A 16,409-nucleotide genomic window follows, 5' to 3' on the forward strand; every position below is an offset into this window, starting at 1 on the left:
ATAGGCCTTTTTCGCTTTTTTGAATGGATTTATCCAAAAATTGATTCTTCCTTTGCCCATTTCACACTTCTCCACCAAGTTTGGTGAAATTCAGCCTTACATATTGTGCCAAATCCTCCAAACATGTCCTCCTTGGCCAGTAAAGTGCTCAGGTGGAGGAAATGAAAGAGTAACCTATTTCTCATCATATAATGTAGCACCGCGTTGTACACTATTTTTCTATAAAGTACATCCGCACATTGAAGCACTTAACGATACTGAATTATTTTTAAGTGGAGTGTCTACATAATGCTCTGCTCTGTGAATAGACTGAAATGAAAATGAGATGTTATTTATGGACAGGTTATTGTCCTAGCATTGCTGCCAATGCTGCAACCTCCGCTCTGTGGGCGGTGTGCCTGGTGGTGGTGTTTAGACCTACTACTGATGTGCGTAGTCACACAAATTTTAGGCATGCAGGGAGGATGTGACGTGCTGAAGTCATGAGGATGAGATAACAACCCCAAAAAGTTCCTGTAATGAGGGATCTCAGCCTTCCAGGAAACAAATGGGCCTGATCCAGAGATGGCTGAGTTGGAGCCAGAGAGGAACGAGAAGAACACGTCTCTGACTAAAGACTGAAATATTTATTGTAGAAGCAGTAGCTCTATTTAGGGGAGAAATTTGTCTTGAGTCAGTGTTATTTTATTGAAGGTAGAGAGAGTTTGGGCCATGACTAATCTCTCTAGACATTACATGATAATAGATGTGAGTGAAGCTGGATAGAGGCCATCAGGTTCATCAGGTACAGGGAAAATAATGGCCACATTCAGACGAATAGCTCGACTGTAGCAAGTAGCTGGGAGAGAGGAATTAGGCTTTGAAGTCAGCAGCTTATTGGTCTACTATATATTTGTCCACAGGATATCCCACACTGCATCATTAAGTTCCTTTAATACTTCAAAGATTGTTACAAATTTGGTTTATAGACTGTGTTCCTACAGCTGAAGGTCCTCATTCTCAGTCTACTATTATACTTCACTTTCTGATCTTGAAAGACGGTGAAGGCTTTGTCAGGAAGGAACTTCAAGAGCTTTTTTTTTCGAGTGTTTGAGATACTCTGAAGCCTTTTGCTCCTGAAATGGGTAAAAGTTTAACAGCTTATTTTGTGTGCATTTTTATCCCAAATGTTTTCAACGTTGTTCAAATTCACAACAGTAATTTTAGTCAAGATACTGTAATGCAATAAGTGTTACACACTAGCTTTTATATATATATATATATATATATATATATATATATATATATATATATGCATGTATATATATATATGCATGTATATATATATATATGCATGTATATATATATATATGCATGTATATATATATATGCATGTATATATATATGCATGTATATATACTATATAACTGTTAAGTAGCGTGACATGAAGGCTTTAAAAAAAAAAAGAAAAAAATCCATCATTTTATACTCAAATATTTGGGTAAAACACGGCATGTGATTTGTTTTCACCTTCACTTTAGTCTTACAGACAGGAAGCAAACACTGATGGCTTTGTATCTCCTTACTGCTTACATCTAATGTGTACCTCTTGTTCTTGGCAATCACCCTGGCTGGTGAACACTTCAGTGTTACAAGAGGCACACAATGGACTGCATGTCAGGGCCAAAAGGTTGCAACCAGCCATCAGGCTTAAGTTTGTGTCTGTAAGACTAAATTGAGGGTGGAAAACTCTCTAGTTGTAAGGTTGAAGGGATGGCTTCAAGTCAGGTCCTCCAGCAGCTACTGTATAGACAAGACTCTTTCCCAACTGTTTGGACTGTAATTGAGTGGAACTACTCCTCATGCTGGAGCAATACCCCTCCGACTGAGTGTGAAGAGGGCAAAGGTACAAAGATAAACACATTTGAAAACACAGAAATGGCAAGCTAATAATTTGCCATATTAGCGTTTTCTTATTTTCTTGTTCTATAACATCAGTCCTCGTCTCATTTTTTGATTTCAAGGTTACAAGCAGATTTTACTTTTTTGTTGTGCGTAAACACATTTGAGACATCAGCATTTATTTCTCAAATCTTGAGGCACTCGTGACATCGGTAAAAGGCCAGTCTCCATCTATCTGCTTGTGTTGGGAGGTGACGTCACCTTGGGAGCCGTCTATCACAAAGTTTTTTTTTTTTAATCTACTGTTTATTTTACAGCATAAGGATTCTGATTGAGCTGCAAACGTGATTCTATTCTGCTGCTGTTAAATTTCTCTCTGGATAATCATTTTACATTTAAATTTAGTTGATATCACAGCACAGCTGTTGTCTTTCACTTCTGTGTTTGATAATTAATGTCAGACAATGTTGCAGTGATGGAATCTGAATTTCGGCAATAAAAGCGGCAGCGTGCGAGTGACTGCTGGTTGATATGTGGCGTTAACATGCTGCTTAGAGTCCCTGTTGTACTCATCCTGTTGTCTTAAAACAGAAACACCAAATTATGTACTTTTGAAGAGCTTTGATAGGAATCCAGCTGAATATACATGAGAATAGAGAGGAGACACGCGCGTGAACATCATATTGTTTAATTCTTAAGGAAATATTTCATTTAATTTCAGGCATATTTCTAATACTTATGTAAATAGTTCTAAAGTGGATTTGCATACGACAGAAGGGTGGGCTGCTGGCCTTGGCAGAGGTCTCTGAGTGTTTCTACTTTGTACCGTTTTGGTTGAGAGACCCCTAGTGACAGAAATTATACACTATACATTTAAATGAGATTCTTCTTCCTCTATTACTTGTCATAGCCCAGTGGAGGTCTACATTTTGTTAGCTGCAGTGGACTAAACAATGCTAATGCACTGTTCCCGCTTTGTCTTGATTGACTGTCTTCCCATTTTAAAATTGCCTGTTACACTCATTTCTCAATGGTCAGTTTCACCATCTGATTTCACTGCTTAATTAGTCACACTGAGGCAGTGTGAAGTGTGATATTGGCTCAAATTGCCTCTCGGCTCCGCTGTGAGTCCTCTGTGCAGTGTGGTGTGTCACCTCAGGCAGTGACGGGTTGCAGAGGGATGTGGCAGATAACAGCGGGCTCTGGTTGACTTACAACTGATACAAAATGAGACAAGGATTTTTGTCTCCTGCTGTGCATGTTGATGAACTTAGACTATAGCAGTATCAAATCATAAAGAAGCAACCATAGGCATTCCACTGCAATGTGCATTCAATGCGAATGTGTATATTTTGTATTTAGTCGAGTAAAGTTTGATGTTTTCAATTGGGTTTCCTGTGATTCATCTCCACTGGTCTGTTAGCAGAGTGTAAAAGATTGCAGATTTATTTCCCGCTGTTAGGCTGAGAGTGAACATTCATGTTTATTCTCTCAGACTGTAGGTTTAGTAAATGTATTTCTTTTAATAATAATTTATGTGTTATTCTTGTTAAGGATCAACTGGTTACACCCACATTCTCTGGTTTGGTGTCTTTGTGCTTTGTGTAAACACACTTAAATGCTTGTCATTATGTGAGTGCGACGACGGCGGCTTTTTTTTCAGCTCATCTAAGTGTCAAACGCGCTGCATTCTCAAGTCAGCTCATCCTTGTTTCTTTTTTTAAAAATGTTTTATTGGGGTTGAAGAAACTTTATTGTAAACCCGAGAACATCAGGTTAAAAAAATCAGACTACCTGCTCTGAAAGGTTATTTGAAATAATCAGCAATTGATTTTACAGTAAAAAAAACAAACAAACTGTGTTCAGTTTTTCATGCTGTCTCTGCATGGATGCTGACTATGTTTCACAGAGACTGACTCAAACACTTCCACCTCTGTAGGACTGAAGGCGTATATATTCATATATATATATATATATATATAAACTGTGAGGACATTTTCTGTCTCAGCTCTGAGTGTAGGGTGTTTTCTGCAGCATGTACTTGTGAATAGCGTTTATTGATGAGTAATGTTTAACCTTTCCACTGAATGTAACGTTCCCTCCAGCTGTCACCTCACCACCATATCTCTCTCATTTACTAGGTGGTCTACAAGAATAATGAGTTTAGACTGGAACTGTCACGGCTGGCTGAGCAGCGAGACCCTAAAATAAGTATCCATGGTGACTTGGTGTTCAGCTGTGAGAACGTGGAAGCCCTGGAGCCCGTTACCTTTGACACACCGTCTGCCTACTTGACATTACCCAGGTGGAACACAAAGAAGACAGGGGCCATATCATTTGACTTCCGCACCACAGAACCCAGCGGTCTGCTGCTTTTCAGCCACGGCAGTCTGCTGGGCACGCAGCCCGACAAGAAGCCCAGGGCCGACTTCTTCGCCATAGAACTACTGGATGGAATTCTCTACCTGGTCATGGATATGGGCTCTGGCAGCATTAAGATGAAAGCTAGTAACAAGAGGCTGGATGATGGCGAGTGGTGTCATGTTGACTTCCAGAGGAAAGGGCGCAACGGTAAGAGAACGTGCTGGAGAGGGAAGGGGAAGCCTGGCGTGTGCCTCTGTTTCTGTGTTTCTCCGGTATTAGCAGGAGAGAACAAAGACTTCCTGGCTGTGAAATTGCCATATGCCAGTATAGATCTAGTCACACTGGCATGCTCAGTGAAACATGTATGCATATGCAGGAGGCTTTTAATTGCGATGATATTTTTAGCGGCTGTAATCTATGTATGACATTTTAAAATCTGTGTTAACATATTTCACAAGTGGCCAATTAAACAGTTACTCAAATCAAATGGGGGAATGTCTGCACTATTAGCTCAACCCAAATGTCTGCCTTATTAGTAGAATCCCCAAAAAAATTAGATGCCTGTATTTTTGGCTTCACATTTCATTTCCATCTACTTTCTTCCCTCTCAAACTGGGTAATATTAGAAAGCTTGGCTTTGTCATTGTTAATTCATTTTTGCCGATCAGATATTTAATTTCATCTTTGTTTACAAAAATCAGCTCCTAGTGGCTCGCATTACAGTTCCTTTATTTGCTTTTTAATGGTGCCCACTTCCTCAGTCTCACAGTTTGTTCTCACTTATCACAACCCACACACACCTGTCTTCATTTTCTGCAATAAAATCATTGTACAAGTGTAAGTTCACTCACCAATAATGCCTTCCCCTGCAGGCTTCATTTCAGTGAACAGCCAGAGCATCCCGTTTTCTGCTAATGAAGGCAGTGAGATCCTTGACCTTGACGGGGACATGTATCTCGGAGGTTTACCTGAGGATCGCCAAGCCCTCATGCTCCCTCCCGAGGTATGGACGGCCTCCCTCGGCCTTGGCTACGTGGGCTGCGTGCGAGACCTCTTCATTGACGGACAGAGCCGTAATCTGTGGAGGCTGGCAGAGGTCCAAGGCGCCACAGGTGTTAGCAGCTTCTGCACCAGAGAGACTCATGTGAGGTGTGCCAGAGACACATGTGCCAATGGTGGACACTGCAGAGAGGGCTGGAACCGCCACATTTGTGACTGCAACAGTACTGGCTACATAGGTCCGAACTGTGAGAAGGGTGAGTCTCTGAGAGGGGTTGCCGGTGGAGGAGCAAGTGACTAAAAATGCTGCTGCAAAGCTTTTAACACACTTTGGCCAGTATTTTATTCATAATCTTCGCTATGAAGTGGCTTGAAAGTGCATACATGCAGTCTAGATACAAAGAAACTGCATTATCATACCTTAATTCTCAAGCTGTCGGAACAGTGATAATTTAATTTGCATTTACAGCGTCATCATCCATAACGTACAGTGATACATCTATTCAGACGAGAGCTACGCTATGTATAAAAAAAACCCTCCACGATCACAGTCGACATGAAAATGAGGGCAGTGTATATATATATATATTTATGTCGTTTTTTTTTTCATTTGAGTCATGCAGTATTTCCTACCCTGTTAATGAATTGCCCGTATCGTGAGTGTTTTATTAGAAAAGCAGCGCACCTTCACTGGCCTGAATCACTCTGCAATTTCCATACAGACGGTTTTCTCCTAGAAAATTATGCAAATACATTGGCAGCTAATAGTATGAGGGATATTTGAAAATCCCCCTTGTATTGCACTGTGATGGGTTTAAATCCTTCAGAGATGTGATTGCTGCTGCAATATATCTGCAGCCTTCATATGCTGTAGGCTTTTTCTGCCATCTGCTGTGACTGATGAAAACTGCAATCAGAAATGATACCATGCAGCACCGGATATATTAAAAAAAAAAGATCAGATTTCCTTCCTTTTTTGTGTTTTGATGAATGTTATGATTTCCTCGGGTGGTTCCACTTCTGCTCTTTGACATCTGCAGACGCCACCATGGTGAGCTATGATGGCAGCATGTACCTGAAGGTGTTGATGCCAAGGACGCTCCACACAGAAGCCGAGGATGTGTCCCTGCGATTCATGTCCCAGAGGGCCTTTGGGCTGCTGATGGCCACCACCTCCCAAGAGTCAGCAGACACCCTGCGTCTGGAGCTGGACGGAGGCCGAGTGAAACTCACTGTCAACCTGGGTAATGCTGCTGCGGCAAACGAGATCAGATAATTTATCGACTGACCTTTTTAGGAAGCGTCACTCAGCCAGAGTTGCCAAGATTCTCCCATCTCCATCTTCATACATAATAACTACAGTTGCTTAAAAAGATAAGCACCTCTCTCGTTTCTGTTGAATATTGCTCAAATTTCTTTTGGCTCATTTTTTCCAGACTTCTTAAGGACCAGTGTGTAGGATTTTTCTTTCCTGTGTTGCTGTCATTTCAAATGCCTAGCGTCTGCGTTGCTGTGGGACGAGGGAGGATAAATGTACCCGCTGTGAAAAAAATAGAAATCCGTCACAGCCATGCAATGTGGTCAGTGAAGCTGCTCCAGTTGATTACAATATTTATTAGCTGCAACAACCGTCTCTATGCTCACGTTACGTATCGTAGACAGATCACCTCAGGGGAGCACTGGAAGATGTGGTCATGATATCCATCATGTTTTCACTGGTATATGATCAACCCCCTGCCTCCTTGGTTTTGAGATGCAGTTAAATTATTGGATATAGAAGAGAGTCGATGTGATGCGCGACAATCAAATACGACACGATTCAACAATGTAAATCTTTTCAAGTTGATTCTAGTAATATTTAATGCCAAGAAGGAATACTGATCAAGTTATTAAATCCACAGAGAGAGAAAGAGAGAGAGAGAGAGAGAGAGAGAGAGAGAGAGAGAGAGACTTGAAACTTCAGCTCATGCTCGACAATGCGCAATCCTACTCATGGGTCCTTTAAAAGTGAAGGTAGCAGCTCATGCTTGTATCAGAGTATGGAAAAGCATATCCACCTGTATCACAAAATGTCTACTTGGAAAGAATGTGTCAGTTAAACCTGAACTTTTGTTTGGAGAAATTGTTTCATTTATCGTATCAGTTGGACGTTAGAGAGATCATTCAGGGGATGTTTCAGTGTGAAAGGGCCTAATGGAGGACACCCCAGTCTACTAGGGTTTCAGTGAAAACAAAAATGTGCTCTTGAAAGCACAGTTCCCTGGAACGGATTTTACTTTCCATGTCAAGTATTACACAGTAGCAGTTAAGAAAGAAAGAAAGAAAGAAATATATGCATATACATACACATATTATACATACATATGTACACATATACATAGATATATCTATACATACGTATATGTATAGATATAGCTTTATATATGTATACATTTATGTATGTTTGTAAGTGTATAGTGTGTGTGTGTATATATATGTGTATATATATATATATACACACACACATATATATATATGTGTGTGTGTATATATATATATATACACATATATATACATATATATACATATATATACACACACATATATATATATATATATATATATATATGTGTATATATTGGACCTTTACCTTATTTTTTTCTACTTTTTCTACTTTTCGTGGGGCTGGAAAGGGAACACTTGAGGAAAAATGAATGAAATATTTATTTTCAGACATCAGTAAGAGACGATCAGCTGTTCCCTTGGATAAAACGTAGTTGAATTACAAACCTGATTGAAATGTTTCAAGAATACTTTATCTAAAATAGATATTTAAAAGGTATTTTGGAGGAGGTAACTTTTGAAATACACCTAAGGGGTTCGATACCTTTTTAAGCAACTGTATGTATTCTTCTTTCTCTCTTTTCTTCCCTCTCTTTCTCTCTCTCTCAGTTCATCCATTGGTCAGGTCCCGTCTGACCGTCTCAGCTCTTTCAGCCCTTCAATGGCTTGTCTGCAGTTCAAGGAGAAGGCAGTCAGAGACCAGATTTAACATTACGCTGAAATATTACCATTTAAACTGCTCACGCCATAGATGTGACGATTGTAGTCCCCATCCCCTCACATTTACTGGCCTGTTCAGTTTAGAATCACTTGAGTGAACACAAGGTGCCAGTGACAGACAGACACACACTCACACACACACACTCACACACTCACAAACGCAGCACAAAGTCAATCTGGTCTCTGGCTGTCTGTATCCACTGCTCTGTGATGGTTGACAGCTTGAGAGCACTCCTCAGCCACAAGACTTACACTCGTATATTTATGCACTCTTGGGTAAATTGGTTTCATTACTTGAAACATGCAAATGACGGCGGGGGGGGGGGGGCAATGCGGAGCCAAGAAATATGAAAGAAAAACCTTCTGTCGTAGGTTTTAAAAGGCATTCGCTCTTCCACACTTGGAGAACTGTCATCCTACTATGAATTGTGTTCATTTTATCACGTTGTGAAGTTCATTGTGGCTGTAGGTTGTGCAAATCGCCCTTTTCCTCTGTATTATACATCGCCGACAGGCCTACAAAACAAGCAGAGACTGAATCATATCAGCAGCTTGAGTTTAAGAGTGAAGACAGACCTTGGTTTGGCCTTTGAGTAGAGGTGCATCAGTACAATATCACATTTTCATTACCAAAGAGTACCAGCTATGCTGCTCCTGCAAAGCTCATTGCATTTTCTGCATGACTTCATCTTGGGCACACTCAATGAATATGATATGCAAGAATATGTATCAAATAACTGAAAACATTGGACGTGACTGGAAACACTGAAAATTTGTTCAGACATTTATTGCACCCAGACGGATCTTAGATTGGAAACATCCTAGTCAAGCCATCAGTCAATCACACACACACACACACACACACAGGCACATTCACACTCACAGGGTTGCCAATCGAGCTCACGTACATGTCTTTTAGAGTAATGGTGCTTTCTACAGCTGAGAAATGGAAAAGGTCTCCTCCTCCCATTAAACGGACAACATGGCTGCCCCCAGCAAAACATGATATTTCTGCTGTCAGAATACAGTCGACAACAGCATAATCACCCAGATTAACAAACACGTAATGGAATGGAAGTCCACTCAGGAGGTCACCATTTGAGCTGGCTTTTGACAGTAATGTTATTCGTGAAAGAAAAGGCGAACATAATGTTAGCTCAACAAAAAGAAATTTACATAAGTAGCTCTTGAATGTTCAACTAATTCCAAGCACCTGGAGGAAGCACCAACAGGCGCATGAAAAACATGCAAACCACCACAAATTTTTCATTTGGACCATTATTATCTCACATATTCGCAATACTCGAATCCGTCACATTTCCTTTTCAGGGTGGGTTTTTTTTTATCTGCTTTGTGCATTTTCCACATGGGGATACATGTTCCCTGTAACACCCCAAAGCAAATATTCAAGGTATCTACAACAGTGGAATTCATTTACAGATGCTGAACTTAGGCAGTCAAATCAAAGCTGACTCTAACTCTGAAAATAATACTGGTACACCTCTACTTTTCTGGTGAAAACAATTCTCATCGATTCCAACTTTGATCTGGTCCATTTTACTTCCAGCAGTGCCAGACACATGCTGAGGTTTTCCTTTCACTCACTGTTCCTTTTCTAATGTAATGCGCACAACAGGGAGGAAAGTGGCGGTTTAGACTCTTCAGGCTGTCCCCGGATGGTGGGCTCTGAAAAGCAATGAACTGTCTGCAGAATGTACCTTGAAGGATGAGAAATATTCTCCTCTTTTGTGCTGTTCTTTTTTTTTTCTTTTAATCTCACCATCTCACTCTCTCTCTCACCAGATTGTATCAGGATAGACTGTAATCTCAGTAAGTGTCTCCTAAGATTATTTACTGTATTATGATATAGAAAACATGCACTGTGATATAATCGTGTTCCTCTCGCTCTATTCCCTTATGAAAAAAAACTCACATAATTCATCTCCATGTTGAGTGTTGCTGTTATTCCGCCCAGAAACATCTTTACTAAGATAAGAATAAGAAAGTCTTACTTTGCTTTGTTTGAAATTCATGAATTGGACATTAGAAACAATTTAATCACACCTTTTCTCATTACCGTGACATTATAAAGCAGCAATCACATTTAGCACAGTTTTAGATGGCAGAAGACGTCGCTGCAAATAACAGCATAGTTTGATTTTTGATCAACAGATAAGTATGAGTCAAGATTGTCAGCTTTTTAAAAGTATTGAAAAATGTTGAAGAGGTTTAAGTTTTGGAGGCAATTTTCCACACTTAAGTGGAATATCTATCATGAAACTGATTAATAATACAACTAACTGCATACAGTGTTTGTATTGTAGTAGCCATGCATCACTAGACACTTGATGTTTTTACTGAAGTGACAAATTATACCACGGAAACCTGCTGGTTCTATCTGGGAATGTGCAAGTGAAAGTACTACGACTATACCATACTCCACTATACTCCACTACACTCTACTATAGTATACTATACTGTTTGAAATGAACTGGAACAATTCAGATATCACTATGAGCTCAATCCACAAAGTGAGAGTAGAGAAACATGGCTAGTATAAGAACATAAAGCTGCAGTTACTGGAAAATAAATTAGTTTGTAAAGTTCAGAAACTTCCTCCCCATCCCAGCACCACAATGTCTGTCCGCTCCATTGCTAGGATGATTAACTCGCTGCCCTGAGATGCCCTATAGAGCGATAGTCCATTTTACTGATCAATTATAGGAATGTACATCAGCTGGCATACAGTAAATTGACTGGCCAGTTTGCTAACGTTAGCGGTTAGCAGTTAGCCCTTCTTCCTGATTCCTGATTCAGATGACTCAGTTTACTGGTGTAACAGTTACATCAAGGTATATTTTAACGAGCAGGTCATAGAGGGAAACATAAAAACTGGTTATTTCATTGGACCAGAAAGCACTGTTATTGGTAACATAGCTCATTCTCCAGTTGTTTGACAGGGTGGGTTGCAGGGTTCTTGTTCTTCTACCGGCTGCACTGTCTGGGTGCCAGTGGCAGTAATGAGTTACTAACTGTCACTTAGAGAATTAAAAAGATGTATTTTAATAATAATAATAGTGACATGCTGTGTTTAAAAAATGGAGAATTGATTAGTTAGAATCATTTACAAATACACTGATAAAACAGTGCCTTGGTCGAGATAAAGATAGAGGTTCCGCTTCAAAATGCTACGTAAGGACAATTAGACGAGTAAGTGATATTTAGTTTACTTAAGTATCAAAAGTAAAAGTGCACATTTGCCATGATAAATGTATATGAAGTGTTTGGGAGCGTTTAATTCTCAAACTACTGACCTCTAGAGGTCGTGTTAAAGTCGTGCTACTCTGATAGCATCTTCTTGATTTTTTTGCAGGCATCAAATGTTAAAATGCACCATCATCATCAGGTTTTACCAGCTTTTCTGCATATTTTTCTTCCCCCCAAAGTATTTAGTAACTGATTTTTTCAAATTAATGTAGTGGGATTAAATATACAAAGTTCCTTAAAATGCAAATACTCTAATAAAACAGATAACTTGACACTGTGCTTGAGTGCAGTACTTGAATAAATATAACTAGTTACTTTCCCTCACTGACTTGACTTAATACAATTTCTAAAATATGAAATGAAAAGTGGCTAACAAAAGCAATTATGTATCCATTAAACACTGGGTTTTAACTTTAGCAAATATAATTCCATAGAGTGAATTGCATTTGAATGGCAAAGACAGATTGTGTGTGAAAATAATGAAGTTTCCAGTACTCTCTAGTCCTATGAGATGGAGTGGTACCGCGATGATGTTGGAATTTATGATGCAGATTGTTGCTCTCCGCTGATAGTGAGAGACAGGCAATTTTAGTTTTGGTGCCAACTACTGCGGTGTGAGAAATAGATAAAGGCTCTTGCCGGTGGAGAGGTGAACGGTTGTCTGATATAGATCATCCAATACAGAGGAGTATTATGAATGCTTATGAAAGTTATCACGAAAATCGAGTGCTGGCTGAAAGCTCGTGCCTACCCCTCATGTATGAATAATTCCTGGATTCTCTCAAATAAAAAACAACGTAGTGTCAATTTTCACATTTTCCAATGATTTCTAGATTTGCATGAATGTTAGTCATGATGTCATTGCTCACCTGAGATACAGTATGTGCACTCAAATATTTCCGTACATTTCAGGAGTAAAATCAGCGCGGCACAGTCGCACTTTCATCTTGTCTCATGCTTATCGATCTGATGCATATTTAATGGCTACAATGCAATTAGGGACACTTAAAACAGATTTGCAAAACGTGAATGTGCATAATCAACCAACGGATTTCTTTATTTTTCTCTTACCAAGGTGAGTAGTGTGTGTGTGTGTGTGTGTGTGTGTGTTTGCGCGCGCGCGCGTGCGTGTGTGTGTGAGGACAGACACACATGCACAGTAAACATAATGAATACCAGCCACGGGTGAACCTTAGAAGCAAATCAAATACGTAGATTAAAAAAATATGGATATGGGAAAGAATATAGTTGTTTTAGAGAACACCTGTATTTCTTTTATCGCCTTTGCTATCTCAGCAACAAATGGCCATCTCTTCCAGCAGATGGCACTCTACCAACATGGAGGAAACGTGCTGTGTATGCACTTATCTGATCAGATATACTGTATGTATGCTGCAGTTAGTTACCTGTGAAGCAGCGTATTAATGCTACAGATGATGGATGACTTGTTAATGCTCTTTATGGTTGAAAACAAGAAAAAATGAAACTATTTATCTCAGAGTTGGCTGCATAAATAATTTAAACTGTATCTGGTAGAGTTACAGTGTGCAAGACGGACTCAATCTGCATTTAAATGTGGACTGTTTTGCGGATTAGTTTACAACTTGATTACAGAACCTCATCTTTCTCAGAAGTGAGTCTGGTTTATTTGCGAGGCAATCAGGGAGACAACCCATCTGCAGCAGCTGCTTGGAAAACGTCCACAACCGGATCTGTGATGGGTGGGTTCTTGTTGTAACAACAAATGTTGCTACAACACTCGTGATTATCTCCCTGGAATCTTGGGAATAATGATAAACTTTAGAAAATAAGGCAATTACAGCTAAATTACATCAGTAACATAACGTGGTTTGATTAATCCTGCATACAGAGTCGCAGTTCAGGCTTAATGCTGACCTGTAAAACCGCACGATTCCTTTGAAGTTATCCTCGTTTAAGCAAATTCAATTTAAGCTGGACTGGGGAAAATAGAGCTTTTACATGTGGAGCCTGCTCTCCTGGAAGCTGAACATGTGAGGCAAGGGCTGCAATTTCAAAGGATTTAGAGTCACTTGTTTGTGTGGATACATATTATAATACTCCATCATTTCCCTCCCCACTGCAGCATTGTAGGAATGTGTGAATCCCAGCTGGATCTTCAGTTTCATATTGTGCATTTTATTATGACTTGATCAGAAAAATGGGATTAGTTGATATACTTGTCATTAAAAAAACAACAACAAACCTATTCCCCATTGTTCACTTTGCTCTTCACTCTGTTTTTTCATGGTGCATGTTTGGGTTTAGACAGTGGCATTAGATAGCAGGAAACCTGCCCCCCACCCTGTGAAACACTGATAAGATAAACAGCCCCTGCTACCCAGCACTGCTCTTCTTTCATTACTGCAAATCTTGTCCCTGCTTCTGCTTTCATGATAGAGTAAACATCTCACTATTTGTGCTGGACATGAATGCACCAAACGGTTTGTTTTTCATTATCTTAGTAAATCCATCAACTAAAGAGGGAGCAGGATTTGATGCGATTGATCTGTCTGGTGTTCATAGTCAATATTCAGCAGGTGGATGCTGCTACCATGCAGTGTGCTGTGAAGATACTTGATATGCAGCATTGGCCAGAGTCTCCAGTCGCAGCTTTTATTTCCCTCAGGATGAAACAGTGAAGTGTTCGGAAACCAGTTGATGTTTTCCATTTACTGTCCTCTGTACGTCCCCTGTAATTCTCCTGCGCCCTGAGCTCAATTAGACAGACAAACCCCTAAAGGCGCAGTCAGCTTAGGCATGGCCAATTAGTTTCCCAAGCGATGTCAGAACTCCTTTGAACTGGCGTGTCGGCCTGTTGCATAGGCACTGATTCAGGATGACGGTGCTGCAGTGGCAAGCTTCTGCGCGGTGACCTATTTTGAAAAAGTCAGAGGATAATGCAGAATTTCTGAAACTCAAAGCTGCACGTTTGAGCCGAGCCTTGAGATATGATTTCACATACAGACATGCAAGTCAGTCCTCCCAGCGGGAGCAACATTTGTTTCTTCAGGCATTTAAATTGGCTAATTATTTTCTGCAGGCAGCCATACGTGCATGAGTGATATATGAATGAATGTATGTAGCCTCTGAAAACCTTGCCTCTCATGCTGACAGCTCCCTGTAGAAAGTGTGCATTCTTCACTCGATGCTCTCCACATCTTAGGCAAGGGACCAGAGTTACTCCTGCTGGGTGAGAAGCTGAATGACAATGAGTGGCACACAGTGAAGGTGGTGCGGCGCGGGAAGAATTTGCAGCTCTCTGTGGACAATGTGACGGTGGAAGGTATAGTAGGGAGGATTGAAGCAAGACAAGTACATACAATGAGGGCTATGCAATTAAATCTGCCTATTTTCTCCATCAGGACTCATGACTGGCGCCCACACCCGCCTGGAGTTCAATAACATTGAAACGGGGATCATGACAGAGCGGCGTTTCATCTCCGTGATGCCATCCAACTTCATCGGACATCTTCAAGCCCTCTCCTTCAACGGCATGCTCTACTTGGACCAGTGCAAGAACGGAGACATCTCCTACTGCGAGCTGAATGCACGATTCGGCATGAGGCACATTGTGGCCAATCCTGTAACTTTTCTAACTCAAGCAAGCTACTTGGCCTTTTCCACCTTGCAGGCATATGCCTCCATGCACCTTTTCTTCCAGTTCAAGACCACCAGTCCTGATGGGCTGATACTGTACAACTCTGGAGACGGCAGCGACTTCATTGTGGTGGAGCTTGTCAAAGGGTAAGAGTTCATTTCTGTAGGTCTACAGGTAGCTGAGGTAAAAGGGCATATTTTTTCATTACAATAACGTGTCTTGAAACTTGATATGACTGGAAGCTAACCTCCTACCTAATCATCATTCAGATTTTAAACCCATCAAATCTGACCACAGGAGAGAGACAGAAATTGTGTCTCCCTCTGAACATTATTACTCATCATAGATCATTTCAGTTAAGAGGAGAGAAAGCAAAACAAACCTGCCATCACTACAGAGCCGGTGTTGCTCTGACAGGCCGACCTTCTCAAGTACGCTTGGAAGCTTGACTCCATCACAAGTGTGTTCCAAATGTATTCATTGTAAATCGTTTTGCTACTGAGAGAATACCAGAGAAAGGCTATCAAAACGGAGCAAGCAAAGCAACAATTGAAGTTTCCCCACTGCCAAACCTCACACAGACGTTCTCCCAGTAAGCAATTAGTCAGCTGGAGGCCTTGTTCAGCTCTAGAGCTTTGCAGCAGAGGCTCTCACAGCAAACACAGACAAAAATGTTGGCTTTCAAAACTTTAATCACAGTTTTCAGACGGCTCAGATTTCTTTGTGAAGTTCAGCAGTTTTTTTTTGTTGTTGTTGTTGGGTTTTTTTTTTCGTGGATGTTGCTTAACTTTCATTCTCTGATCAACATATGACAGTGTTCTTAAAACATCACATGGACTCATGGTGGCTCTGGATGCGCTCGAGACCAGTGCTAAAATCACAAACAAATGCTACCAAAAAAAATCAATAAAATCACATCAATCTAGTCCCTAAGTGCTATGTGGTATCTGGAGAGATCCTAAGAGATGTAGTGAAAGTCAGTAAGCATTTCTGTTGTCCTGTAGGTACATTCATTATGTGTTTGACTTGGGAAATGGACCGTCACTAATGAAGGGGAACTCTGAGAAGCCTCTCAATGACAACCAGTGGCACAACGTGGTGATCTCCCGTGACAACAACAATGTGCACATCCTAAAGATTGATTCCCGTACCGTCACCCAACACGCCAATGGAGCCCGCAACCTGGACTTAAAAGGTAACTTATCTCAGAGATCAGAAAATTGAAATATTTTATGAT

The 16,409-nt window shown here is 40.5% G+C and overlaps 1 protein-coding gene across 6 annotated transcripts in view; it reads left to right on the forward strand.

The window, feature by feature from the left end:
* Nucleotides 1–16,409, forward strand: part of nrxn2a (neurexin 2a) — a 126,160-nt gene that overhangs the window by 46,661 nt on the left and 63,090 nt on the right. For 4 of the 6 annotated variants that reach the window (XM_086179143.1, XM_086179139.1, XM_086179142.1 and 1 more), the window contains exons 6-12: nucleotides 4,023–4,452; nucleotides 5,118–5,501; nucleotides 6,285–6,488; nucleotides 10,090–10,116; nucleotides 14,738–14,857; nucleotides 14,937–15,318; nucleotides 16,177–16,367. In XM_086179143.1, the coding sequence (XP_086035269.1) occupies nucleotides 4,023–4,452; nucleotides 5,118–5,501; nucleotides 6,285–6,488; nucleotides 10,090–10,116; nucleotides 14,738–14,857; nucleotides 14,937–15,318; nucleotides 16,177–16,367 (1,738 nt within the window). The remainder of the gene's footprint in view (nucleotides 1–4,022; nucleotides 4,453–5,117; nucleotides 5,502–6,284; nucleotides 6,489–10,089; nucleotides 10,117–14,737; nucleotides 14,858–14,936; nucleotides 15,319–16,176; nucleotides 16,368–16,409) is intronic. The other 2 variants (XM_086179144.1, XM_086179141.1) reach the window with 1 other exon arrangement.

This window comes from Aulostomus chinensis, chromosome 15 (genome assembly GCF_037954235.1).
Source record: "Aulostomus chinensis isolate RoL2024-O1b breed Wild chromosome 15, RoL_Achi_v1.0, whole genome shotgun sequence".
Lineage (NCBI taxonomy): Eukaryota > Metazoa > Chordata > Actinopteri > Syngnathiformes > Aulostomidae > Aulostomus > Aulostomus chinensis.